At 49.7% G+C, this 27,208-nt stretch overlaps 1 protein-coding gene across 2 annotated transcripts in view; it reads left to right on the forward strand.

Moving 5' to 3' along the window:
- Nucleotides 1-1,070: 1,070 nt before the first annotated feature.
- Nucleotides 1,071-27,208, forward strand: part of COL15A1 (collagen type XV alpha 1 chain) — a 108,396-nt gene continuing 82,258 nt past the window's right edge. Inside the window, exons 1-2 of one of the 2 annotated variants that reach the window (XM_030293220.2) lie at nt 1,071-1,177; nt 1,254-1,339. In XM_030293220.2, coding sequence (XP_030149080.1) covers nt 1,167-1,177; nt 1,254-1,339 — 97 coding nt within the window. In that variant the 5' untranslated portion in view covers nt 1,071-1,166. The remainder of the gene's footprint in view (nt 1,178-1,253; nt 1,340-27,208) is intronic. The other variant, XM_032595535.1, reaches the window with a different exon arrangement.

Genomic DNA, 27,208 nt, shown 5'->3' on the forward strand with positions numbered 1-27,208 from the left:
CAGAGCCATGGCCCACGGTGGCTCCTTGGTGCGTCAGGAAGAGCCATTGCTGGGGCTTGCTAGGCTTCAGAACTGTGCCTCCGTGGTGCCTCCTCCCACCCCAAAACCTTACTCTGTGGTGCCTGGTAATCATAATAAAGAGCCACCGTGTGGGGGGTTGGCCAGTGCCAGACCCTGTGCTAAGCCCTGTCCCCGTGGGATAGTCACACATACCAGGGATGGCTGAGACTGCTTTCCCTCTCCCACATCATCATCGTGCCTGGAGAGGTGTCTCACTCAGACTCTCACCTTCAGGCACCCAATGTTTATTTGCATTTCTACCACCAGGTATTGTTTTAGCCAGCTAACAAAACAAATGTATCTTCTTGCCCTCCTGAAACTTACATTCCCATGCTGGGAGTAGGGGGGTGGGGCAGGCAAGTTATACAGCGGAAAACCTTGGAAATATCAGATACGTTCAATTTTTTATTAGGGTTATCTTTGCGGCATGGATTTGTATATATCACGGGGCCATTACTGGGCATTCACGTGGGGTTCGTGTGTCAGGCGTGCAGGGTAGGCACAGCAGTTAGGAGCTCAGTCCTTCTGTGTGCCCTTGTATATTCTCCCGGCCTCTCTGAGCCTCAGTTTCTTCATTTGTCATTTAAGGAAATCACAGTGACTCCAGCCTCCCTGGGCTGTTGAGAGAATTCCATTGGTCCATGAAAGGAGAGTGCTTTGGCCGCGGGGCAGCTCAGACCCGGACAGACGTTAGGGCGGGAGGGAACGGAGTCCCGCCGACCCAGACGGGCGCGGGCACGGGGCTTTTCTCGAAGGTTACATAAGGCGGCCCGGGGTGGCGGCCGCGGCCGGGAGCGCGCGTCCGTCGAAGGGGGAAAGGGGCGTGGGGACGGCAGCGGCGGCCGGGACCCCCGGGGCGTGAGTGCGGCGCCGCCGGCCTAGGTGGGCGCGGCGCGGCGCGCGGGCGAGCGCAGGGCGCGGCGGAGTCGGGTTTCAGAGCGCGGGTGACTCAGGGCGCGGGCCGGGAGCCGGGAGCCGGGAGCCTGCCCGCCGCCGCCGCCGCCGCCGCTGCCCAGCGCCGCCTTTGTTCGCTGCAGGAAGGGCGAGCGGCGGCCAGCGCTCAGCCGGGCGCACAGTGCCTTCGGGGGACTCGGCGGGCCTGCGAGATGGCGCCAAGGTAGGACTCGCTTCCCAGCGCCCCGGGCCCTCGCCCCTCCCGCCCGCCTCACCTTCTCGCCCCCCACTTCTCGCAGGAGGAACGGACGGTGGTGGCCCCTGCTGTTGCTGCTTTCGGTCTCCGCGCTTCTCCCCTCTGTCACCCGGACCCGCTCCGCGACAGGTAAGCGACCCGGCCCGGGGGTGGCCCCGGCTGCCTCCGCGCGCCCCGGGGGTGGCCCCAGCTGCCTCCGCGCGCCCCGGGGAAGTTGGTTTTTGGCGGCGGGCGTGCCTGCGGTGCGCGCTCATTCCTGGACATAAAAGGGAGTCCTCGCCGCTCTGTGCGCACTGGCGCTCCCGGCGCCGCTTCCCCGGGCGGTGAAGGGGATGCGAGGGGCGAACCGGGGTCCCTGACCCGTCGGGCGGGTGGCGCGCGGTCTGGACGCTGTGCAGCTAGGGCGCGGCCCCTGCAGTCGTGGGCACAGAGGGACTTTGGAAGTACGGGGGCAGCGCCAGCGGCTCCGAGGGGACAGTTAGCTCTAGCTCACCCGGAGCCCGCGCGCAGGTCCTGCGTGCCGGCTGGCTCATTGTAAGGACAGGTCTGGTGCCCGCTCTGCACACAGGTGCGGCCGCGTGATCGCTAGCAGAGACACCTGGCGCCTTTGCCGCGCAAGAAATAACGGGACTGAATCGCCTCGATGCCTAACGTACCCCTGAGTTAGCTGAAGGAGTCCCATCCATGGTGGGCAGTGGCGCCCAGGGTGATGAGAAGAACTACCGGCGGGGAGCCAGGGGATCTGGTACCCTTCTGTTCCACAAGCCTCACTTTCCTCACTACGACCCAGAGCAGGGTGGATGACTAGTAGCGTCTGAGTTAAAACAGATTTTGGTTAAGTTGTGTTCAGGCTGCCTGGGCTTGAAGCGTGGCTGAGTTAGGTGACCTTGGGCAATGGATTTCACCTCTTCGTGCCTCAGTTTCCTCACCCCAAAAAACGGGAATAATTAGACCACCTTTCCTCATAGGGATGCTGTGAAGATTAAAAGAGGTATTAGAGGTAATACGCTTTCCACACTGTGGCACATACTAGGCACAAAATAAGCGATAGAAACTATGGGTCGATCCTTGCAATAGCTGTTAGAAAGCAATGCAGGCAGTTTTTACAGAGGACCCTGAGGATGAGGGAGGCTTAGCAAGTGGCCTGTCCAAAAGGCAGGACTGGAGCCGGGATCCTAGGCTCCCGTCCTTCCACCCTCAGCCCTTTCTCCATGCCCAGTTTGCAGAACTGTGTTCTCCAAAGGGTCCCACCCCTCCTGGATTTAGGAGATCAGTACACAGCCTGGACAAAATACGTGTCTGAGGAGAAGGGGCAACAACCTCTCTCCCTTTGAAGGACACTGAGGATTGAGGGGGTGGCCTGGGTTAACTCTTTGTATGCCAGAGAAAGCCTGGGACAACCTAGACCATTGTCTCCTTGGCCTCTGGCCACTTTTCCCACCGGAACATCCAGGCTGGCATTTCTTGTAGATCAGAGGGCAGAGGGAGCACAGTTCTGGCTTCTCAGCGCCATGCCCCATGTCGAAACGCTGCAATTTCCCATGTGATATAGGGCACTGCCAGCTCAGCCGTAGAGGACGGCCTGTGTTTCATGGGCTTTCGTGAATTTTGCTGCAACCCCTGCCTCCAAAAGGAAGAAGATTCTGAGCAAAGAGACTTTGGTGTTTCTTTCTCCTCCTGTGTTTGAAGGCTCCCCTTGATGTCAAGTCAGTTGTTAGAAACAACACAGAGGAAACCCTGTTCCCATCGAAAGCGTTAAAAGGGAGTGGCAGGAAACCGCCAGGAGCTGGAAAGGGCCACGAGAGGGCCATCTGCAACTGATGGGTATTCAGTGTCCCTCTGGGCCTCTGCAGAAACTCTTAGACACATAAGATATCCTCCTGCAAGCCCAGTTTTGCATGCCGTTTAATAAGGCCAACAGTTATAAGCAAACCACTTTATATGCTCAGGCAGAGGTGTGGGTATGTCCGGGTTACATTCATCCAATCTTCAAAAGTGCTCCAGGAGGCAGGGACTGGGACTGTTATCTTTGTGCTCCAGATAAGGAAACCGAGGTCCAAAGTCTCAAGGCTTCCCAACTCTAGAGGGTTTTTCCTGGCCTGCCCTGTTTGAAGAGATCCTTGTCAATGGGACCCTATCCCCTACACCTATCCTCGTGCCCCTCATGTGTCATGGCTGAGCTAGTAAAGTTACAGTGTCATTGGAACACCTGCTATTTTAGCAGATAAGAAGGTGGTTTTAGGGGACAAGGGCAGTGGTTTCACAAGTTATTTGTTTCTGTTAATAAAATCCCGATATATGCAAATTATTTACTTTTCTTTATACTGTTTTATTGTGAAATATAATATCCATTCAGAAAAGTGCACACAAAAATTACAGCCCAAGTGTTTATCACAGAGCAAACAGCCACATAACCCAGGTCAAGAATAGGAGAGCCCCAGAAGCTTGTGCCCCTTGGATGTGACTGTTCCCTCCTTGCCCTCAGAGCTAACCATCACCTTGACTTTTATGGTGATTGCTTCCTTATTCTTTAGAAATAACTTTAGTACCTAAGCATGCATCTCCAGATTCTACAGTTCCACTTGAATTTGAACTTTATACATGGCTTATTTCACTGGATATTCAGCTTTCAGATTTGTCTATACTGTTGTGTGTGGCTGTAGTTAATTCATCTTTGTTGCTGCATAATTTTCCACTGTATTAACATACTGTACATCATCTATTCATTTGTCTCCAATATTTGGGTTGTTTCCATTTCGGCAGAGACAATGGTGGGTTTGGGAACATTCTTGTACATGTCTCTTGGTGCACATGTGCACATATCCCTGTTGGTTCTGTGTCTAGGAGTGGGGTGCTGGGTAACAGGGTGTGTTCATCCTTCAACTGCACGGACAGTGCCAGACCATCTTACACTATGGTGGTACTGAGGTGCGTGGTCACCCACTGGGTATAAGAGTCCCCATTTCTTCAAATCCTCACCAGCACTTGATCTTGTCACTGGGCTGAATTTCAGCCCTTCTAATGAGTACATAGGAGAATCTTACTGTAGTGTTTTTTTTTTAAAAAAAGATTTTATTTCAATTACACTTATTTATTTTGAGGTAGAGAGAGAGAGCATGTGGGAGGGGCAGAGAGAGAAGGTGAGAGAGAGAATCCCAAGCAGGCTCCACGCCGTCAGCACAGAGCCCAGTGTGGAGCTTGAACTCATGAACCACAAGATCATGACCTGAGCCGAAAGCAAAAGTCAGATAAAAGTCAACTGAACCACCCAGATACCCCTTACTATAGTCTTAATTTATATTTTCCTGATATTTAAGTTGATTACCTTTTCATATATTTATCGGACATCTGGTTATCCTGGTTGACTTTTTTATTGAGGTAAAATTCACATAACAAAACTAGCCATTTTCACGTGTACAATTCAGTGGCAGTCGGTCCATTCAAACTGTTGTACAGCTGTCACTTCTGTCTGGTTCCAAAGCATGTTCATCTCTCCAAAGAGTGAAAAACATTATTTCCATGAAGTGGTCACTCCCCATGGCCCCCATCCTCATCCTACTAGCCCCTGGGAACCACTAAACTGCTCTCTGTCTCTATGGATTTACCTATTCTGGATCTTTCATATAAATGGCATCATAAAGTATGTGCCTTTTGTGTCTGGCTTCTTTCACTTAGCTTAATGTTTTTGAGATTCGTCCATTTTGTAGCAAGTGTCAGTACTTCATTCCTTTTAATGGCTGAGTAATATTCCACTGAATAGATATACTACAATTCGTTTATCCATTCTTTCATTGATGGGGACGTTGATTTGTTTCCTCCTTTTAGCTCTTGTGAATAGTGCTGTTATGAACATTTGATACACGTATTTGAGTACTTCTTTTCATTAATTTGGGTATATATACTTAGCAGAACTGCTGGGTCACAGGGTAATTACATGCTTAGATTTTTTTTTTTTTTTTTTTTAGAAATTCCCAAACTCCTTTCCACAGTGGCTGTACCACTTCACATGCCCACCAGCAGTGTACAAAGGCTCTGATTTTTTTCACATCCTTGCCAACACTTTTTATAATTACAGTCATCTTAGTGGGTATGAAGTGGTCCCTCATTGTTTTGATTTGCATTTCCCTGATGGCTAATGATATTGAGCATCTTTTCATGTGCTTTTTGACCATTTGTAAATCTTCTTTGGGGCAAATCTGAATGCTAATCAGAGCCAGTTTGGGTTTTTCCTCAGATCATCTCACTCTTGCTCATGGCCGTCTGATATGCTTTCCTGAAGGAGAGCAAAGTGGGTAGGAATCACACCTGAGACCCCCCATCTCTGGCCTCTGCCTTACCTGTGCCCTGGCCTGTAGTGAGCTACTGTTGCTGACGTGCCATTAGAAATTACAATGAATATAAATGATTATAGTGTTTTAATTACTGGGTAAACTTGTTGGTTTTGTATAAAGTGGGGAATTCCTGTGGTAACATCCTGTGCCGTGTGTGTGTTTTACAGCAGAGTGCAGGCTGAAAGCTCCTGGCACACTGAACCAGCCACAGCTTCCCATGCAGTGCTGGGATTTTGTAGTCTCTTCAGCTTTGCACATGATGTGAACTAATCTCCCTGTCTGGAGTACACTTTCTTACCTTCTGTCTCTCTTTAAGGCCTAATTCTACCTCCCAGCTTAAATGGCGCTCTGGAAGAGGCATCTCTCTGGCCAAGCTTTCTCATCACTGAACTCCCCATTCCCTCATCTCTCTCTTCCAGCACCATCATTGTCCCCCTGTACTGTCAGTATGTTTATTTCTCTCTCTTTACCATGGGAGCACCTTGAGGGTGTGGGTCATGCCTCATTTGTCCACGGTTGGCCACTTGGACTTTGGCTCTTTTGTCATTATTATAAACAGAGCTGCTGGGACCATCTTCTGACAAATGATCTTTGTTTTCTTTTTAGATTATTATTATTATTTTTGACTAGATTACTCCAGACTTACTTTCCCATCAAAGAACAGAAGTAGTTGCACGTTTCTTACATATTTAATATTTAGATAGATCTCTCTTAGATACAAATTTAATCATTTTCCTTCCTCCTTTAATTGCTCTCACTGGATTCTCACTCTACATAAGATGGGGGTCATGCTCCTTGCTGCAGAGGGCCCTTTGTGGCTTCCCGGTCTCCAGCCACACAGAGCCCCTCTTGACTTGGGCTCACTCCAAACCACCGGTAGCTTGCAGAACGAGACATGCGATGTCGCCTCTGCATCTCTGCATAGGCTGGTCACTCTTTGAGAGAATGCCTTTCTTCCTGTCCACCTGGCAACCCCCCATTCACCCTTTAAGCATCCTCTCTGGGAAGCCCTCCTCTGCCTGGCATGTTGGGTGTTTTTCCTTTGGGCTGACACTGTTTATCCACTCGTCCCTTGGTCCCAGGGCTTCTCAGACCGGACCGTGACCACTGATGATTCGTTTGCCTCCCATGCTACATGGGAAGCTCCAAGAGGCAGGACTAGGTCTTTCCAACTCTGAATGCCAGAATGCCTGAGCGAGCATTCAGAAAACCCTTTCAGTGAATCAAAGAGGGAGTGAATGGGTAGGTCCAGGTCGTGGTCTGGAGAGAACGCGCCAGTTTACCATATCATCTGTGGATTGTCATTCGTCTCGATTCTTCCACAGCTCTGCCAACTCTGGGGTGACCATGGCTGAGTAATGAGGGTACGTTATGGGGCTTTTAGGTGTTTCTCCTTTAGTGACTTTAATAACTAGTTAGGAATTTATGCTAATGTTACTTTGCTCTTTATTTTCTTTTCATTACATCTAATTGCATAAACAATTTGTTTTCCTGTTTATCCCCACTCATCTTATTCCTAGTGGCCTCCATTTTGTCCAGAGTTGTACACTTATCTTTTCTCTGCTAGCTAAATATATGAGTTTGTTTTCAAGGTTTCCTTTAATGTCTATAGCTTGACCTACTTAAAACGGACCATAAATTAGGTAAATTACATAGATTACATAGGGTATAATCTGAAGTCAGTTGTTTTTTGTTTTTTTTTTTTTCAAAATGGTACTCAGGATTCTCCAAAACACTAATTAAGATGTGAGCTATTAACCAATTATCATGTTGCTTCTGGTTGTCATCATATACGTTTGTTTCTTTAATGGTCAAAATTTTTTTCTCAAACCTCTACTTTGGTCACTTCCCTGTACCTATGCATGTGTGTGTTTTTTAAATCCCACATGGTCTTCATGATCATTGCTTTAAAAAATGTTTATTTATTTTGTGGGCAGGGGTAAAGAGAGAGAGAGAGAGAGAAAATCCCAAGCAGGTTCTGCACTGTCAGTGTGGAGCCCAACAAACTGTGAGATCATGACCTGAGCTGAGTCAAGAGTCGGAGGCTCCACCGACCTAGCCATCCAGGAGCCCTGATCATTGTTGCTTCGTAATATATTTTAAAATCTGGTAAGGGAAGTCACCCCTGTCTCGTTCATTAAGCCATACATTTTTTAGTACAGACTGATTTATCACCCAGGTTTTTCATGATATGATTGGATACTGGGAGTGTTGGCGGGGTGGTGAGCAGGTGAGGGTTATCAAAGAGGAAGAAATCTTACAGTGAGATTCAGTTGAAGACGCTAATGTGCAATAAGGAGAATGGATGGCAAATAAGGCTTCAAAGTCAGAGCAGCAGATCATGGGGCCTGAGCTGCTGCGCTCGACACAGAGCCCAGAGGAGCTGAGATGCATCAGAGGCATTGGGAGGAGCAGGTTTGCTGGCTGACCACCTTCCTCTGTTCCACCCCAGCTCAAGAGAGAAAAAGTCTATGGTTAGAGCAGAACCTGGGAGAAGGTCCAGACCTATTATTGGGCAAGATTTAATGAGGGAGTTATGAGGCTGGGGTCACCTAATGAGTGCATCCCACCCCTTATCCCCATCAGAACTCAATTTAACTCAATGCAACCTAATCTAGTACAACCCACCTCAACCCAACCCAAGCCAAGCCAACGCAAACCGAACCAGTTTCATCCAACCCAGTTCATTTTTGCACTTGTTGCATGGCATGGATGACTTAAGATTGGACAGGGAAGAAATCTGTTCTGAGGGTCTGCATATCTCCCTCAAATGAGCAGGATCCCTGAGTTCAGGTATTAGGGGGCCTCTTCCTGGGTTTGGAGGAGCTTAGCTAGAGTCTGGTGTGCAGGGAGTAGCCCTGCCTTAAGCCTCTCCAGGAGTCATCCTTCCATGACTGAGGCACTCAAATGGGGCCCAGCTTAAAAGCCCCATCTACCACCAGGAGGGCTTTTTCAACTAGTCTTTTCACAAAGCAAACATCTGCTAAAGTCTTTGAAAAACTTCCCTGTTCTGTGTTCTGGCTACTATAGAGATATATACATTTGTAGATATATAGATTTCTGTCTTCTTCCCATATTTCCTGGCCGCCTGCTCTCTCTGAGACCCTCTGGGGTGGGTGGTGGGTGACTAAAAAGATGGATTGGACTGAGCACCCGTCCTAGAGGGACTCAGCAGAACTGACTACTGGTTCAGTAGTAGAGACCAGTGTGCAGCAACAGCTGGCTTAAATGCTGGGGAACTGATCCTGTGTGTCCTAATGGAGGTGCAAGCAAGCCTCAGCACTACCAAAGTAGGGGTGTCTATTTCCGCCAGAAGATGGGGCAGGCAGGGGGAGGGAAGCAGCCTTTGAAAGAGGAGACTTATTTTTTCAATGATGTCAAAAAGAATTGAGAGTAAAAAAAATAGTCATTGTAAAAACCTAGGGGGTGAAAAGAGTTCATAAATGTCACATATTATCTCATGACTCAGAGACAGATGCTGCTGACATTTGGTGGACAGTTTTTCAAAGTTATTTGCTGAAATATGCACATACGTTATAAAAAGAATAGATCATTCTGTCAACATTGTGTTGTGTTGCTCGGCATTTTTTTCCTTAGTAGTCATCTAAACACTTTCTCTGGGACACTAAATGTTATTTCCTAACGTCCTTTGTAATTTAAATAATATTTTATTGTACGTATGCCCCATTATTAAACTAGCCCCCTTATATGCCTTCAGACTATTTCTGGCTGTTCACTGTTATAAACACTATCATGATGACCCTACTCTTGTAGCTCTGGATTTGACCTTTTCTGCAGTTATTTCCGAACATAAATTCCTAAAACAAATTGCTGGCCCGATGCATGCCCATTTTGAAAGCTTCTGTTGCATTCTTTGGGAAGGTGATAGTAATTTGCACTTCCCGCAGCAGCACACAAGACTGGCTCACCCCTCCTTTATCTGCTGCTGATGTTTCTCTAATCCAAAAGGAGAAAAGGACAGCAGGTAAAGAGACAGTGCTGCATTACTGCCTCATATCGTCCTTAGTTGAATGGAGTCGGGAATCCTTCCTCCCTTTTCCCCTCCTGCTTCATTCATTCATTTTGCACATGCCTTGTAAGGGCTGGAAGAGAAGAGGATTCTTCAGGAAATTGGAGTTTCAGAGGTCATGTTCAAGGACCTTGGTGGTTCTCAACCCTGGCTGCACCTTAGAATCACTTGGAGATTCAGAATGATGTGATGCCCAGCCTTCCTCACTTCCAGGATTCTGAATTCCTCTGGGGTGAAGTCTAGTCGTTGGCGGGTTTGAAAAGCTCCTGGTGTGATTCAAGGGTGCAGCCAGGGTTGAGAACACACCATGCAGTCCAAGGGCCCCCTTTCAGAGGTGGCAATCCCGAGTCCCAGAGACGAAAGTACTTGTCTGTGGTTGCAACACATGTGAGTGACAGAGCTCACACTGGATCCCAGAGGGACCTTCAGGGGGTGTAGCTCAGGCATAGGAGCTCTGGGAGCCTGGCTCCTGAGTTCAAATCTCAACTCTGCTACTTCCCATTGAGTGACCTCCCTTTCCCTTATCATCCCTACCTGTAAATTGGGTCAATAATTCCTACTATGAAGACTAACAAGGTAAGCCTTGGGCCTGTAATTGGGGACCCATTCAATACCTCCTTCCTTCCCTGCTCCCACATGTCTGTGGGTTCCCTGAGGGCGGGAACCCTGTTTTATTTATCCATGTTTCCTCAGCATCTGACATGGCACCAAACGGACACAATGAGCATTTGAATACATTAATGAATGAGTCATTCAAAGCCTGGGACTGTGGAGATCTTAGTGAAAACCCAGCATTATGAACCCTTGACCATAGCGAAGTCTGTGTGTGCCGCCAGCCCTGCTGAAAGACCACCCGCAGCCCTCCGCTGCAATGGATGGTGTGGGGACCAGAGTGGGCGTGAGAACAGGGACTGGATATAACAGATATGTCAGGGATAGCATACATGTCACAGAAGAAAAATGAAGGTATTCTTTTGGGTGCTGGAAAGTTATAACCGTTCTAGAATAGAAGTCTAGAGAGCCCAAAAGCTGGTGACAAAGCGAACCTAAGTTCATGCAGTGTCAGTGGCATCATACACACAACTCCATCTGAAGTTCCCCTCCCAGCCGTACATCGTAGCAGTTGGCTTCTTCTGTCTTTATTTTCAGCACACGGGTCTGTTTCCCTCCACCCTACACTGCACTGCCGCCCAACTGCGGCGACAGTAGCCTTCTGGCTTCTTGCTACTCAGATGTACCGGCAGTATCAGCATCGTGGGGGATGTTGGTAAAAACGCAGCATCTCCAGTCTCATCTACAGACCCAGTAAATCAGTATCTGCATTTTAACAAGATCCCCAGTGATTCACATGCACGTTACAGTTTGAGCAGCACTGCAAAACCAACTCTGATTATGTTACCTGTGCTGAAAACCCTCTATCATCTTCCCATGCTGACCACCTGTGGTAGGCAGTCATGGCCCTCCAAAGGTGTCTACGTCCTAGTCTCCAGAGTCTGTGACTAGATGAGGTCACATGGCATAGGAGAACTCGGACTGCAGATGGAATTCTGCTTGGTAATCATTTGATCTTAAAAGAGGGTGAGGATCCTCGACTATCTAGATGGGCCAATGTAATCACAAGTGTCCTTAAGAATGGAAGGGGGTGGGCAGGAGAGGAGGGCAGAGAGATGCAACGTGAGAACTTGACCGGCTTTCTTTGCTGGTGTTAAGATGCAGGAAGGGGCTATGAGCCAAAGAACACAGGTGGCTTCTAGAAGCTGGAGAAGGCAAGAAATGGATTTTCCCTTGAAGCTTCCAGAAAGGAGCACAGTCTGTTGATACCTTGCTTTTTATCCAAATAAGATCTGTGTTGGACTTCTAACTTACAGAACCGTAAGATAATAAGCTTTTGTTAATATAAGTCACTAAATTTGGGGTGATCTCTTATAGCAGCCATAGAAAAGGATTACAGCACTTCTTAGCATGGCATTTGAGACCCTGGATGTCCCACCGATGTGGTGTTCTGGCTTTGTCTCCCAGAACATTCCTCTTCATAGCCTGACCTCAAACCACACAAACTCCAAAGTAGCTAGAATCTGGGGGAGGGCCACCTCAAAAGTCTAAACTGGGGACATTCTATCCCCTGTACCTCCAGTACCTAGCTCCATGCCTGGTCCCTGGCAGGTACTCAGGCAACGCTCACTAAACGAATAACCTGATGGCAGCCTGGTACATTCAGGTTACCATCAGCCATGGAGGGGTTCCCCTAGATTCAGGAGGCAAGTATGGCAACTGTGGGGGGAGGCACGGAAGAAACTTTCCCAAAGGCTCAGCTTTGATGTTCCCCTGTTCTTGTTTTGTCTTAGCTCTCTGCCTCTTTATGGGCCTCGGCTTCCCATCTGAGAAGTGAAGGGGTTAGAGCAGGTGAACCCTTAAAAGCACTGTTAGCATGAATATTATAGGATGCCTGAGTTCAGATGGCCAAATGCTGTGGCACTTGGGGAAAAGAATTGAACTCAGTGGCCCTCATCCCTGTTCGTCTGGTTGCTAGGCAGATGCCTCACTCCATCCCAGTCTGCAAGTCAGGATACAGAACTGTGCCCAACAACTGTGTGTATTTGGCACAAAGCAGAGACCAAAGCTGCCCTCTCCCCCTGTCTAGTTAAAATGCCAAATTACTCACTCTCCCACAGCAAGAAAAAAAAGGGGGGAGGGGGGCAGAAACCATTTCTCACTGCAGAGTTTTTCCATGTGACACATTTTCTAATTTTACTTCAGGTTTAACTGTCTGAAGTAGATGGCTCCATTTCAGGGTCTCCCCCCCCCCCCGCCTCTTCTTTTAGAATGTAAACTTCCAGTCTGAGAAGTGGAATGTTTTTGCTTGTTTAATATTTGCAAGTGTGGGCTGATACCAGATTACAGCTGAATGTGTTCATTTTCTCTGCTGGGGCAAGTTCTCTAAAATGCACAGCAGTAACCTAGTGGTCAGATTCCTCGATTCTGGGCTCGGCTGTGGGAGCTTGACCAAGTCACTTCCATTCTCAGACTCAGATACTTGCTGTACGAGGACAGGAGAAGCCTGGCTCACCAAGGAGACTGTGTGGTTGGACTGGAAGAAGTGGTTGGTGAGCCCCATTTCTAAGAGTTCTGTTGGGACTTCATTGGAATTGTATGCACCTGATTTTATTTTATTTTTATTATTTATATTTTAACTTTTTAATGCTTATTTATTTTTGAAAGAGACAGAGAGACAGAGCATGAGTTGGAGGGGGGGACAGAGAGAGAGGGAGACAGAATCTGAAGCAGGCTTCAAGCTCTGAGCTGTCTGCACAGAACCTGGTGTGGGGCTCGAACTCACAAACCATGAGATCATGACCTGAGCCAAAGTCGGATGCTTAACCGACTGAGCCACCCAGGTGCCCCACACCTGATTTTACATCTGCCACCAGCTCTGTGTGGTTGTCCCAGGGCATGGACTGGCTGAGAAATTGTTAGTGCCTGGAAAGAGTCCTGCAGCTTTGTTTTAAAGAAATTGATCTTGCCCTTTCAATGTCTCTGGTGTCTAATCTCCTGCTTGCATCCATCTGCCCAGAGTCAGTCCTGTGTCTTGTCTTCTAATGGATTGTTGTAGCTTCTCCCTTGCTGGTAGGACCTCTATCTTTCCGTCCTCAAGCACTCACTGCAAGTAGAGTGGCTCATTGAAACACAGGTCCCATCATGTCGTGCCCCCTCTTAAAAACCCTTCCATGCGTTCCATTACAGCACCTGAAATTCCACTCTCCTTGGGCTGAAGCTCCAGGCTGTTTGCCCCTCCTATCCGTCTTCATGCCCTGGCTCCAGCCACATCAAGATACTTGCTGATCTCAACTTCACAAGTATGTTCCCTTCACCCAGCATTTGCTAGTGCCTACCTGCGGGCTGGAATACTCTCCCTGCCCTGCTGAAATCCTCTTTCGTCTTTTCTCCTTTATAGACTTAATACTCAAAACAGTCCCTGCACCAGCACATTGGCATCACCTGGGAGCTTGTTAGAAAGGCAGGGCCCCGGAGTGCCTGGGTGGCTCAGTCAGTTAAGCATCTGACTTTTGATTTCGGCTCAGGTCATGATGCCACAGTTCATGGGATTGAGCACTGAATCGGGCTCTGTGCTGACATCGTGGAGCCTGCTTGGGATGCTCTCTCTCTGCCTCTGTCTCTGCTCCTCCTTCCCACTCTCTCTCTCTCAAAGAAAGAAGGAAGGAAGGAAGGTAGGAAGGATGGAAGGAAGGTAGGAAGGATGGAAGGAAGGGGGAAGGAAAAAAGGAAGGGAGGGAGGGAGGGAGGAAGGAAGGAAGGAAGGAAGGAAGGAAGGAAGGAAGGAAGGAAGGAAGGAAGGAAGGAAGGAAGGAAGGAAGAAAGGGAAAAAAATGCAAAGCCCCAGGTTAGAATCACCCAGGTGCTGGGGGATGTGTGTGTACATGGCCTTTGTAGCATGGTGGTTAAGTGCTGGGGCTGTGGGATCAGACAGAGCTGGCTGCAGCTCTAGGATTTGAACATACCAGCTGGTGACTTTGGATGATTTACGAATCCTCTTCTAGCCTCTGTTTCCTCATCTGTAGAGTGGGAGATAATAATAGTACCCATCTCAGAGTTCTTGTGATGAGGACATGAAATCATGTCCCCAAAGCTCTGAGCACAGTGCTTATACCTGATTCATTCCATTAGGGATCAGAATTCACGTGCACATCCGTCTTGCCAAGGATAGGAGGGCTGGGATGAGGCCATTCATCTTTGGAATCATCGACCTTCCACTGGAGGGACATAAAAAGCCATACTCTGTTGTGGGGAAAAGTGAAATATTGCTAAATAAGAACTTTGCCAGGGTGGGAGGGAGGGTGGGATACAATTAATTGTAAACTTTCAGGCCTCCTTAGACTTCACCATCCTGCCTGCCATATCTGGTAGGATTTTCATTCATTCATTTGTTCACTCACTTTTACTGAATAAATATTCATTGACGGCCTACAAGGCAATGTGGTATGTGCTGGGCATCACATGATGAACAAGACAGGCATGGTTCCCACCCTCTGGGAGCCGGCAGTCTATGGGGGACATAGACACTAAATAAATAATTGTACGAAAACCCCCTAAATATTTGTAAATGGTAAACAAATGTTAAGAAGAAGTACAGGGACCTATGAGAGCACAGACCTGGCCACTCTCATCAGCACCGGGGTGTCAGGAAAGTCTCCACGAGGAGAGACATTGAAGATGAGATGTGAGGGTTGAATCGATTTAGCCAGGAAATGGGGTGGGGCTGGTGGGTTGGAAGAGGATTGGAATGTTCCAGATCAAGGGATCAGAATGAGGAGAGGGGGGAAACAGCAGCCTGTGTGCAGCCTGAGCGTGGTGTGGGAGGGGAGGCTGTGGGGGGTCTGGAGATGAACACAGAACCTCCACCCAGAAACTGTTTCCCCACACCTGGCCTCCAGTGGGGCCAACATCTTGGCTTCCCTCAGTCCCATGGGTCCCATGCAGTGCTCATAGCCCAGGATCCATGGGCTAGGGGCCTCTGGTCCTGCCTCCTGCCCTGCTGGTGCCTGTAATTGCAGAGAGCAAACTGCTCTAGGGAGGGGGGTCTGGGGTCTCCATCTCTTTCTTGCACAGGAGAAGTGCATTTAAGAGATTTGCAGCAAAATGATAGGGGAGCAGGGCTGGAGTGAGAGCCACCCAGAGCCTCGGCCACCCGGAGCCTGTCACAGCTGCCTCACCAACAGGCCATGAATGTCACATGGGGAAAGGATTCTAAGAATTGCCCTCTGCAGTTAGACTCCAGTTAGCCTTGGCTTTGAAAAGCTTCTTCCTGTCTATGAAATGAAGGGATTGGACCAGCTGTAAGCCCATCCAGATATGATATTATCTCTTTTGATTTCTGTCTCTCTCTGGATCTCTGTATTCCGAACGTGCGTCCATAAACACACAATGCAGAATTAATTCTCCCCCCCATGGAACAGAAACAAGATCTTGGAAGTAAATAACTCTGGTGGGAAACTTTTAGAAGTGTTTATGCAAGAGAGTAACTTCTTTAAAAATGGTGGGATATACCGGGGCATCTGAGTGGCTCAGTCAGTTAAGCGACCGACTTCAGCTCAGGTCATGATCTCACAGTTTGTGAGTTTGAGCCCTGTGTCGGGCTTTGTGCTGACAGCTCAGAGCCTGGAGCCTGTTTCAGATTCTGTGTCTTCCTCTCTCTCTGCCCCTTTCCCATTCCTTCTCCGTCTCTCAAAAATAAATAAATGTCAAAAAAATTTTTTTAATGGTGGGATATAGATGATGCGTTACCCCCTCCTGTCTAGGCCATTCCCCTAGAGACCTTCTCAAACTGGCTGTGGTCATGGTCCATGGCTGTGTGACTGTGGCATGCAAAGCCACATTGTTTATTTTCTGCATCCACTTTACTCAGAGGTTGGTAACTTGGGGTGGGGTGGGAAGTCCAGTAATAACTGGGGAATAATTTAGAACATTTTATACTAAAAGGAACAGCACACATATATTATGGAGTGGAGTGCAAAAGTTGAGGGTTTTTAGAGATAAAGCAGGAGGCTTTAATTACATTTCCAAGCTCTGGGGGGCTCTTTGGCTAGACCCAGATAGTCAGGAATAGGGTCCCCTCTCCCTGATGGTAGGATGCTTGAGTGGAGATGATGCTGTGTATAGATTTGAGGTCCCTAACTTGTGGAGGAGGCTCAGAATTATGGCAGTGGGTGTCAGGACCCACTCTTGCATAAACATTTTCTCCATCTGCAAATGCCTAATGCACTTGTGTGTGGAAGGGGTTATTAATATTTTTGTTGTTGTTGACAAGATGAAAATTACTGCTCTCCGAAGCTCTTGTGCTAGGACTGTCAGTTCCATGAGGGAAGGAACTTGTTTGTCTGTCACTGCTGGATCTCCAGCACCTAGAATAGTGCCTGCTGGACAGCAGGCACTCAGTGAATGCTGGATGAATGAATAGCTGTGTGTATGTGTTCATGGCTGCAAGAAGCTTTCCCCTCTCGATCTGCATTTACCTTTCCAGGAATCAGTGTGTGGGGTAGCATTAGCATGGGAAGGTTGGGGGGAATGTGAAAAATGCTCCTCGTGCATATGCATACGAGAGACCGGCCAGTCCCACTCAAGCTCAGGGTTTCTAAGAATCACCCTTTGGAGACAGCCTCCTACCCAGTGTGGTCCATGCCGCATAGTGGCTCTTGTGGGAGAAGACACAGTTCACCATTCATGCATGCTGGAGAGCTTGGCTCCTACAGCTCCCATCTGAAAGGGCCCAGAGATCCCCCAAACACTTTGCCTCCATCAAAACCCACTGGGAGCCTCGAGGACCCAGAACATGTGGGACTTTCAGGATTTCTTCATTACTGATGGAGGGGCACCTGGGTGACTCAGTTAAGTGTCTGACTCTTGATTTTGGCTCAGGTCATGCTGTCACGTCTGGCTCTGCACTGACAGCACAGAGCCTGTTTGGGATTCTCTCCCCCCATCTCTGCCCCTCCCCCGCACATGCACACGCTCGCCCCCATGGGCAGGACACACTCTCTCAAAATAAACATTAAAAAAAACCAAAATAAATTATAGATGCAAAGATGAAAGCCACAGAGCTGCAATACAGAAGGCCTGGATCTGGGTCTTCTGATGTGCAGGTGGGGGGCATGGCACCACCCTGAAATTCCCAAGTCCCAAGAGTGACTGTAGATGCACAGTCAGTCTGTCCCATCCCCAGGGATGTGTGAGGAGAGCCGAGGGCAGGCATTCACATAAGCTCAGGTCCCTCAGCTTATGGGCTGTGGCAGCATGTGGTTAGAGCTGAGCTCTGGAATCATCAGATGGACTTCAAGCCCCAATTCCGCTTTTTCTGAGCTTTGTGACTTGGGCAGATCACTCAGACAGAGTGCCGGATTCCTTACCTCGATGTGGGATGGGGAGAGGTGGGTAGAGGTCCCACCTCCAGGGCTGTGCCAGGCGTTCAGCGAGTGATGCTAGGGGAGAGCTCAGAGAGAGCCGGAGGCAGGCAGTACACCCTTAGTGGATGGGAGCTTCTTCCTAAACCATGAACCTCACGTTGCCGCATGACAGCATCCCTGGCCTCATCCCCAGAGATTCCGACCAGGGCGGTGGCAGCCAGGCATCAGTGTTCTAAGGCCCTCCGGTGGTGGTTTTGCCAGGGATGAGGAAGGAGCTCAGTGCTAGAGCACGCAGGCCATGAAAGCAGGGGGCACGTCTGTCCTATTCACTGCCGACTCTCCAACAGCAGCAGTGCCAGGCTTGTGGTGCTTGGTGCTTGATAATATTTACAAGTGACTGAGTGAATGAGTGAATGAATGCATGAATGATGGACGAACAAGGTGTGCTTGGCACCTGACCTTGCCCTGCGCCACCACCCTGAGAGCCAGACATTGGCATCTCCACGTCCAGGTAAAGAAGCTAATGCTCAGAAATGTGAAAGAACTGGACCAAGGTTACTGGCTAGTAGGCGTTGGAGCAAGGACTCGCACACAGGCCTGTCTGAAGTCCAGTTCCGCGTCCTTTCCCCTGCACCTGTGGTCGGGGAGGCTGGTCCTCCTGGGATCCTCTCCCCCTGCGTCACCCTGAGTTCCGGGTTTCCAGGTGGAGGTATCTCCTGGATACTCACCTTGGAATCTCTGATTCTCCCTCCCGTTGCTCTCCACCACCCTTCCTCCAGCCAACATGTGAGGACCATGGAGCTGTACTTTCATCTAGATTAAACAAGCGTCAGCCTGTTGCAAAATATGACTTCAGGGTCACCATCTGTTCCAGCTGTTCGCTGAAACCCACATCCCATTGCAGAGCCAAATGGGTTCCAGCATCCAGCAGGGAGCAGGTCTTTGCACAATTGAGCAGGACAGTTTGCAGAGAGATGCAGTGTGTTCGATAACAGCTGCACGACAAATTTCTTAGGTCGTTTGTTTCCGCCTGCTCGACAGCACCCAAGTCATTGTACATGTGGACTGCAGGCCCCCACTACAGGCACGCGTGCATTCGTTTGCACATTGTGCCCCTACTGTGTATCAAGCACTGGGTGGGGTGCTGTCCTGTGCCTCGCCTTCTTCAGGGTTTCGGGGAGAAGGGGCCTGGAGAGTAGACAGCTGTGGGAACCTGACATGCCATGGGCACTGGGGTGACTCACACCATCAGTCTGGGCCCCAGTTTTCTCATTTTGGGGACACTGGACCTGTGTTTCCTGAGGTCCTCCCCCAGCTCCGAAGGCCTTCACAGGCCTCCAGCAGCCTTGGTCTGTGTAGGTGAGATTTTGCAGTGCGTGCTGAAAGCCTGAACTCATTCTGCCAGGCTGCTTCTCTGCCTTGGCTGAGTTCACACAGACTCGTCTGCTGGGACACCCCGGACTGCTCCCAGGGAAGCTCGATTCTGCCTGGGGCGTAACGTGCCAAGTGCCCCAGAGGCTGCAGGAAAGTATGTCTCCTGCTGTTGCCAAACGACTGCCTTCGCTCCACATTCCAATTCACCAATTCCACCCTCTCCTTGGCAAGGGAAGGAAGGGGGCCTGGCTGCCAGGGGCAGCAGCTCGGGGTGAGGTAGTGATGCCTCCTAAAATGGTCAGCTGTGGGTTTCCTCAGAAACCTGCTGAGGCTCCCCATGGCCTGTTGGATACATTGTGGTCTCCTTGACTTGACATTCAAGCTTCTCTGCAATCTGGCTCTTGTCCCCTACGTGAAAAAATGATAAGAGTAGAAAGAGCTGGAGAGGACCTCAAGTCACCTACATTTGAGTCCCAGCCACCCACCCACCAGCTCTGTGGCCTTCATCTGTGAAATGAGATAGCAGTAGTCAGTCCCCACTTTATCAAATTGTCCTGAGATTACGTGATGCATGTTACTTTAACACTTCTAAATCTGTATTTACCTGAGTTTGTAACTCTCTCCTTTCTGGTCAAATGCTGGAGATTATCTTAGGGTCTGTTGCTCCCTCCCCCGGAACTGCTCACATACCCCTCATTTTCCTTATGGTGGGTTAGCTTGCACTCTGCTGTCTCCGCCACGTCCACCTGTGCAGAGCCTTCCAGTTCAGGCCACCTGTATCAGGACTCTGCGTTGGTGTCTTGTTCCCTCTACTAGGCTCAGAGCTACTTGTAGACCAGATACTGCATCCTCTTGGTCTCCCAGAGTCCAGCCCCAAGCCAAGTCTGGACAAGGTCAGCCACTGGACACTGGTTGTAGGCAAGGGCAGAACCCTCGACTGGGACCAGGGGAGAGTGAAAGGAAAGACCCCTCCAGAACCCATTCTCCCCTTGTGGCCACATCGTGGCTGGGATAATATAAATCATGACTGAATTGACCCACGTGGATAGCAGCTCTTTAAGAGATTTTGCTGACCAGGTGGTGTCACCCATGCCAAAAAATTCAAGAAACACCTGAGAATAGACCTCACTTAAGAGAAAGGCTTAGAGGGGCGCCTGTGTGGCGCAGTCGGTTAAGCGTCCGACTTCAGCCAGGTCACGATCTCGCGGTCCGGGAGTTCGAGCCCCGCGTCAGGCTCTGGGCTGATGGCTCAGAGCCTGGAGCCTGTTTCCGATTCTGTGTCTCCCTCTCTCTCTGCCCCTCCCCCGTTCATGCTCTGTCTCTCTCTGTCCCAAAATAAATAAACGTTGAAAAAAAAAATTTTTTTTTAAAAAAAAAGAGAAAGGCTTAGAAAGCCCCAGAACTGTCAGTCTTTTAAGCTCCTCCCACCATTTGAAGCTCCTCCCATCCAGTGTCTTGCTTCCTGGGTGGGGATGGGGCTAGGGGATGCAACCAGGAGCAGGAATCTTTCTGTTCTCCCCCGAGGACCTGGAGGGCTGGTCTGTCCCATCCCATCCCATCCCAGTTGTCCAGTGGCCCCAGCTCATGTCTGATACCCATATGGGCAGCTTCCCTGAGGCCTCCAGCCAAACTTCAAGACCCTAACGATATGTAAGGGAGAAGGGGAAGCACATGTTGCTCACATCCTCCACTCAGACCCTCACTTCAGGGAGGGGGAAGGTGGAGGCGGCTGGAATTTAGTCTGAAGTCTAAGAGGCCAGTGTATTTAAGGGAGGCACTCCCAACTTAGTGGGTGAGAGCCAAGAGCAGGCGTTTTGCAAAAGACTGGTCATTCAGAGCCCTCCTGCTTAAGGGTCAGCCAAAAGGATGGGAGACTCCAGCCCTCAGGAAAGTTAGCATCAAGCTTTTGTAATATAATAATACTATTTTATTATATCTTAATAGTGGGTATCAGGTGAGAGCTAGTCTATTAGGTGCATATTGAGCTAACGGTGCTGGTGGCATTACTATGGCAACACCTGGAGTTCATTAGACTTTTTCGATTGATGACAATAAATATGGGATGTTAGGTCAAGCCTGCAATCACTCTTGTCCAGAATCCATTAAGCTCATCCATTCACTCACATGTGCATTATTTGTTCATCCATCTATCCGTCCAATCATCCGTCCATCCATCAGTGCTCAGTTTTTGCTTACCCCGGGCAAGGCCCCATGTTAGAGAGGTGGGTGAAGGTGGGAGATACAGAAATGAAAGCAGAACATGAGGCCTGCACCCTCAAGGGCTCATAGGCTGGTGGGAGACACAGGCAAGTGAACAGATAATAACAGAGTAGTGAGAAATTGGAGCTTCCTGGGAAATTCACCCAGGGAGGCTTTCTTGGCCAGATGGCGTGACTCATCTGTAGGCATCCAGGAGTAGGCCCTGAGCCCCAGCTTCCCAGTGTGGCTGCAGTGGCTTCCCTGGGTGACTGTAGGCCCTTAGGCCCAGCACGGGGCACGGGGAAGCTGGAGAGGCAAGGGAAGTAGCTGTCCCGTTTCCCCTGGAAGGCCTGGGCTCTTTCTGCTCAGGACATCTTTCCCTTGGGGATTGGGTCCCTTGGAGGCCGTCAGCTTACTCTCGGCTGCAGAACCCTGACCTGACACACCCAGGCCCTTGGGCTAGGACTCGCAAGCCTCTTTGTATTCACTCACCGCCAGCCTGGGGCCACTTGGACATCTCAGTCCAGGCCCTAGGGCCCTCCTGTTGCCAATCAGTGAGATCTAGTCCCTCAGGGACCCAGCATTCCATTAGCCTGAATAGGAAGCTGCTCATTTGTAGCTCATCACGGTTGGGGCCCTGCCTGAGTCTGTCCCCTGGTGAATGCAGCTGGAGTCCTGCCCAACTCTGTGCCTGTGTCCTGACCCTGAAGCAGACTTTTCCGCTGCTGACTGCTCCAATCTCCTGCTCCATGGTTCTCCACCACCTGCCTCTGTTCCAGCCTTAGGCCACAACCTCAGCCTCCACCAGCACTGCGAACAACAGGTGTCACCAACCTGAGGGTGATCATCACCTGGAGGCCTAGTCCAAACACAGATGCTGGCCCTCGCTGCAGTTTCTGATTCAGGAGGCCTGGAGTAGAGCCTGAGAATTTGTAGCTCTGGGTTCCCGGGTGATGCTGCTGCTGCTGGTCCAGGAGCCACACTTTGAGAACCACCAGTGTTGTGGTTAAGCACATGGGCTGTGGGGCTTGAACCCAGACTATTTGGGTCCAGATCTTACCTCTGTCACTTCCCAGCTGTGTGAACCAATGCCTCTGCACCTCAGTCTCCTCATCTGTAAAATAGAGATAAGGTGACCCCTGCCTTACTAGGTTGCTGTAAGCATGACATGCCCCAATCCAGGTCCCACTTGGCATACAGTGAGCGTGCGGTGGATATATCTGTGTCCTTGGATGCTGTCACAAATTACCACAAGTTGGGTGGCTGAAAACCACAACAGTTTATTCTTGTAAAGTTCTGGAGGCAAGAAGTCCAAAGTCAAGGTGTGGGCAGGGCCGTACCCACTCTGGAGGCTCTAGGGAAGGATCCTTCTTTGCCTCTTCCAGCTTCTGGTGGCTGCTGGTGTTCCTTGACTCCTGGTTGCCTCACTCCATTGTCTGCCTCTGTGGTCACACTGTCTCCTACGTTTTGTCTGTCAAATCTCCCCTATGTGTCTCTCATAAAGACACTTGTCATTGGATTTAAGGCACACGTGGGTAATCTAGGCAGATCTCTTCATTTCAAGATCCTTAATTTAAATATATCTGGGAGCGCCTGGGTGGCTCAGTCGGTTAAGCATCCACCTTCGGCTCAAGTCATGATCTCACGGTCTGTGAGTTGGAGCCCCGCGTTGGACTCTGTGCTGACAGCTCAGAACCTGGAGCCTGCTTTGGATTCTGTGTCTCCCCTTCTCTCTGCCCCTCCCATGCTCATGCTCTGTCTTTCTCTGTTTCTCAATAATAAATAAATGTTAAAAAAAATTAAATATATCTGCAAAAGACCCTTCATCCCAATAAGGTTACATTTACAGATTCTGGGGACTAGGATGTGGACATATCCTTTTTGAGAGCCATTATTCCACCTACTACTGTGAACATGGCTATTATGATTATGATTATTATATTATTATTATTGCTTAGTTGTTGTTTCTTCCAGCAGCTGCAGTTAGGCCTGACTCCAGCTTCCTGCCCTGGGGTGGGAGGAATTGGGTGGGGTGCTAAGCCGATTTCCAGGTTCTAGCTCCTCTCTGTTGGCCCCATGTTACGCAAACCATTCCCAGGCTGGAGCAGGAGTTCTGCTTATGGAGTGACATTGGTCATATTACAGGGTCTCCGTGTGTTCAGATTTCATTAATCTGAGAAAAATAGCAATCTCAGCTCCCAGACACCTGTTCTGAGGCCTCTGTCCATATTAACTGCTCCTTACACCTGAGATGGCTGCACTGGACAAAGCGTTTTCCCATTCAGAGCCACATGGGGCCCTCACTGTAACCTAGTGAAGGAAGCTGTATCACCCTATCTCACCTCTGAGAAAACAGAGACCCAGAGGGAAAGTTGCTCCAAGCTACTTTTCATGGCAATTACAATAGTTCAGGGGAGAGAAAAGAAAGCTTATGTCATTGATAATGAGGGCAATGGCCATAACCCAATGTGCTTTATTAAATGTCTGCTTTTGCTAGGCCTTCAGCTCAGGATTTTATATCTATTATCCCAGTTCATTCTCAAAACTCTTTCCTACAGCAGGTGGCATTATTCCTGTGCTACACATTTAGAATCTGAGGCTCAGAGAGGGGAAGCATTTTGTCCAGAGTTGCACAGCTTTTAAATGCAGAGCTGGTATTTGAAGCCAAAGGTGTCTTTCTCCCCAGCACCATTCTGCTTGGAGATCCTTCTAGCACTGAAAATATGTCCGGTCAGCCAAGATGAGAGCTGTGGCTTCCCAGGGGCCAGCAGGCCTGGAGTCTCTGGCCCTCCCAGATCTGCTCAGAAGAGGAAGCCCAAGAGAGACTGTCTCTGGCTGGCACAGAGCCCTGTTTCTGGTAGCTGGTAGGAGATGCTGTGTTGATGCTAAGAGCCATGGGGAGGGGCTATCAGGGCGTTGGGGATAGAGAAGCAGATGGGCTCGAGGCCACTGAAGGCTAAGAGGTCAGGGTGTGCTCCTGGAGTGGATCAGACTCAGATTGAAGTGACATTCCTGGAAAGGAGCAGATGAACCCTCAACTCCTCACACCAGACAGATGAAGGTTTAAAGCCACCAGTTCTGGGACCTGATAGCTGTGTGCCCTTGGGCAAGTTATTTAACTTCTCTCTGCCTCTGTCCCCACACCTGTAGATTGGGCACAAGAAGAATGAGGTTGTTGTGAAGAACTCAGGGGCTGTGGATGAGTACCAGCTGGGGAGCTTGTGCAGCTTCACCAGCCCCAGCCATGGCCCAACTGAATTGAAATATCTGGGAGTGAGGCATGGGGAGTAGTATTTTTGGCAGTCTTCCAGTGATTCTTCTGTGCAGCCAGAGCTGAGAACCACCATGCTGGTAAAGCCCTTGTGCCCAGGACCCAGTCAGGGCTCAATACACATGAGCCCCTGCTATGCGTGCACTCGTATGTTCGTGAAACTGACATTTATTGGGCACCTGCCTGTGCCAGGCTGTGTGCCGTGTATCTGGCCATGTATGCAAGCCAGCTGTTCATGGAGCAACCGTTTCTAGCATTGCTTCTAAGAAAATGAGTCAGTTGGTTTCAGTGCTTTGTGAAGACGTGACCCAAATCGGATATTCTGAGAAGGCTTTTTACTGATGAGGGGGAAAATATGGAAAATGTACCCACATTAGAGAAACCTAAACGCTGTGTGTAGGAAGTGTAGTCAAACATCTCCAAACCTTTAAAGAGGTAGCCGGGGAAGGAAGAGTGGGCTTCAGACTCTCCGTGGGGCCCTAGGCCCATGTCTTCCCTTGCAATGCTTCAACGTGAATGTCAGTGACATGAAAGGGTTTTGATGGTGGTTTTTTGTTGGTTGGTTGGTTGGTTGGTTTTTAGCTACAGAACCTTCTTCAAATGAGGCTGTGACTGGAACTGGATATGTTCAACAAAGGAAGTCTGAGTTGCTTTGGTGCAAGTGTGCGTATAAGGGTAGGTGAGTTTGTGCGATTGTGTGTCAGTGTGTGGGAGAGTGTCATGAACGAATGTGTGTGTGTGTGAGTACATGAGTGTGTATGTGACTGCATGAGTGTGTCTGAGGGATGAGTGTGGGTGGAGGTGTCAGAGGGTGTGTATGTGTGCATGTGAACGTGTGTGTATGAATAGATGCATTAGTGTGTGTGAGTATGCTTGTGGGTGTGTTGTAAACAGGTGAGTGTGTGCTGTGTGTGTATGTGTGTCCGTGTGGCTGTATACTTGTGTCTGTTAGGAGCCCAACAGTCAGGCCTTCTCCATCTCCCCTCTCCTGCGGTGCACCCCCCCTCCCCTGAGTCCCACCCCTGGTCCTGGGGAATGAAGTTTGAAACCTTCTGGTCCAGATGTCCACACTGACCCTGCTTGGCCTCCAGCTGTTGGCTCTTTGTCCCCTTCTAGTGCTGAGCCTGGCAGTTTTCAGGAGCTGTGGGTTGCTGGGCGCCCACTTCCAGCAGGCCAATGCATGTTCCCATCCGGCATCCCTCCTGTGCCCCCGACAGGCCCCTTCCCCTCCATGCCCGTTTTCCATGAGTTTTCCTCGCGGTGCCCTGAGTGGAGTCCTCCAGAGCTGCCTGCTGGGAGTGATGACTCATTTCAGTTGATGTCATCCTCAGGATTCAAGGCCCTCATCACACTCAAAGAGTCTTTGTTCCCCAAATGGGAAAGGAAGGTCCATAAATCGAGAAGAGTTGACTAGAAAACTCTTCCCAGATGCTCACGCCTGCCCACACCTGCTGGCCTTCATGTGCCACCTGGTGCACGTGGGCCCTGGAATGGCTCTGTACCCAGTTTTCTGGAACAAGTGTGAAAAAGGGGTGAAGGAGGGGTCTGAAGACAAGACCCTCACTGCAATAAGACAGCAGGGCTCACTGCATGCTTCCTGAGGCTCGCATATTACTCTTGCACTGGAGCCAATTTCTGCCTAGTCTGAGGGGGTAGCATACACGTGTGTGTGTGTGTGTGTGTGTGTGTGTGTGTGTCTAGGAGGTGGTAGTGAGCAGACCTGGGTCTCAGAATGAGTGAGTCATACTATACTCTCTCCAGGCTAAACTCTTCAGTTCCTTAGTTGCTGGGCCTACTTATCCAATTATATTATTAATTCTATAATGGTTAACAGTTGGAGGCTGGCTGGCGAGGGCATGGAAGCACGGGGCCCAGAGTCAGCCAGTGGGTGCTGAGTTCTAGACACACCAGCCCCCTGCTAGGCGCAGCCCTCACTGTGTTGTCCATCCTCACGATGACTCTGAGCCAGCCTCTGTTCCTGCCCCACATACAGCCCAGAGGAGTGAAGTGGCTTCCACAGGGTCACACACAGGGTAGTGGCAAACTCATGACTCCAGCCCAGGTCTGTCTGCTAGCAAAGCCTGGGGGTGGCGGTGGGGGGGTTACCCTTACCTGTGACTGCCAACTGGGAGAGGGCATCAGACTTACCCAGGCCAGACCCTAGAAGACACTGAGCCCACAGAGCCAGGCTGGAGGGGCAGACCTATGTCTTTTTTAAAGCTCCCTGGGTGACTGTGATGTGTGGCCAGGGCTGGAACCTTCCCACCACGGTATACCACCCATTCTGATTGGAATCCTGACCTTAATCATTTATTATCCTCATGGCCTTAGAATGGTAATTAATTCTCCAAGACTTAGTCTGTAAACCTGTAAAATGGGGATAATGATATTATCTATCTCATAATCAGGAGGAGAATGAAATGATTCATGGAAAGGTCATTAAACGGTGCCTGCCGCGCAGCAAGCCCACAGTAAATCTTAGCTGTTGCTGTGCTTCCTTCCTGTCTGCATTCCTAGGTCATCCTTTCTAGGCTCTTCTGGCACTGGGGGCTGAGACGGGTCCGCATGGTCTATGCCCATATGTAGTCATATCAGAGAGAGAAGGGAACTCACCACCAGAGTGCAGAGCGATGGGCGTGTTTGGGTGGAGGGATGGGTGGGGACTATGAGGACACAGAGGTGTGCAGGTGCACCTGGAGGGGTCCCAAGGGCAACCCGGGAGGCCATGGGTTGTAACGGGCAGAGCCTAGTACTGAGTCTTCCGTGCTGAGTCCTGCCCTGGGCTTCAAGTAAGTTACTTCCCCTCTCTGGGGCTTAATTTCCTCCTCTTTGAAATGAGAGAATGACCACTGCCTTGCCTCCCTTCTGGTGGGGGCT

This window comes from Lynx canadensis, chromosome D4 (assembly GCF_007474595.2).
Source record: "Lynx canadensis isolate LIC74 chromosome D4, mLynCan4.pri.v2, whole genome shotgun sequence".
Classification (NCBI taxonomy): Eukaryota; Metazoa; Chordata; class Mammalia; order Carnivora; family Felidae; genus Lynx; species Lynx canadensis.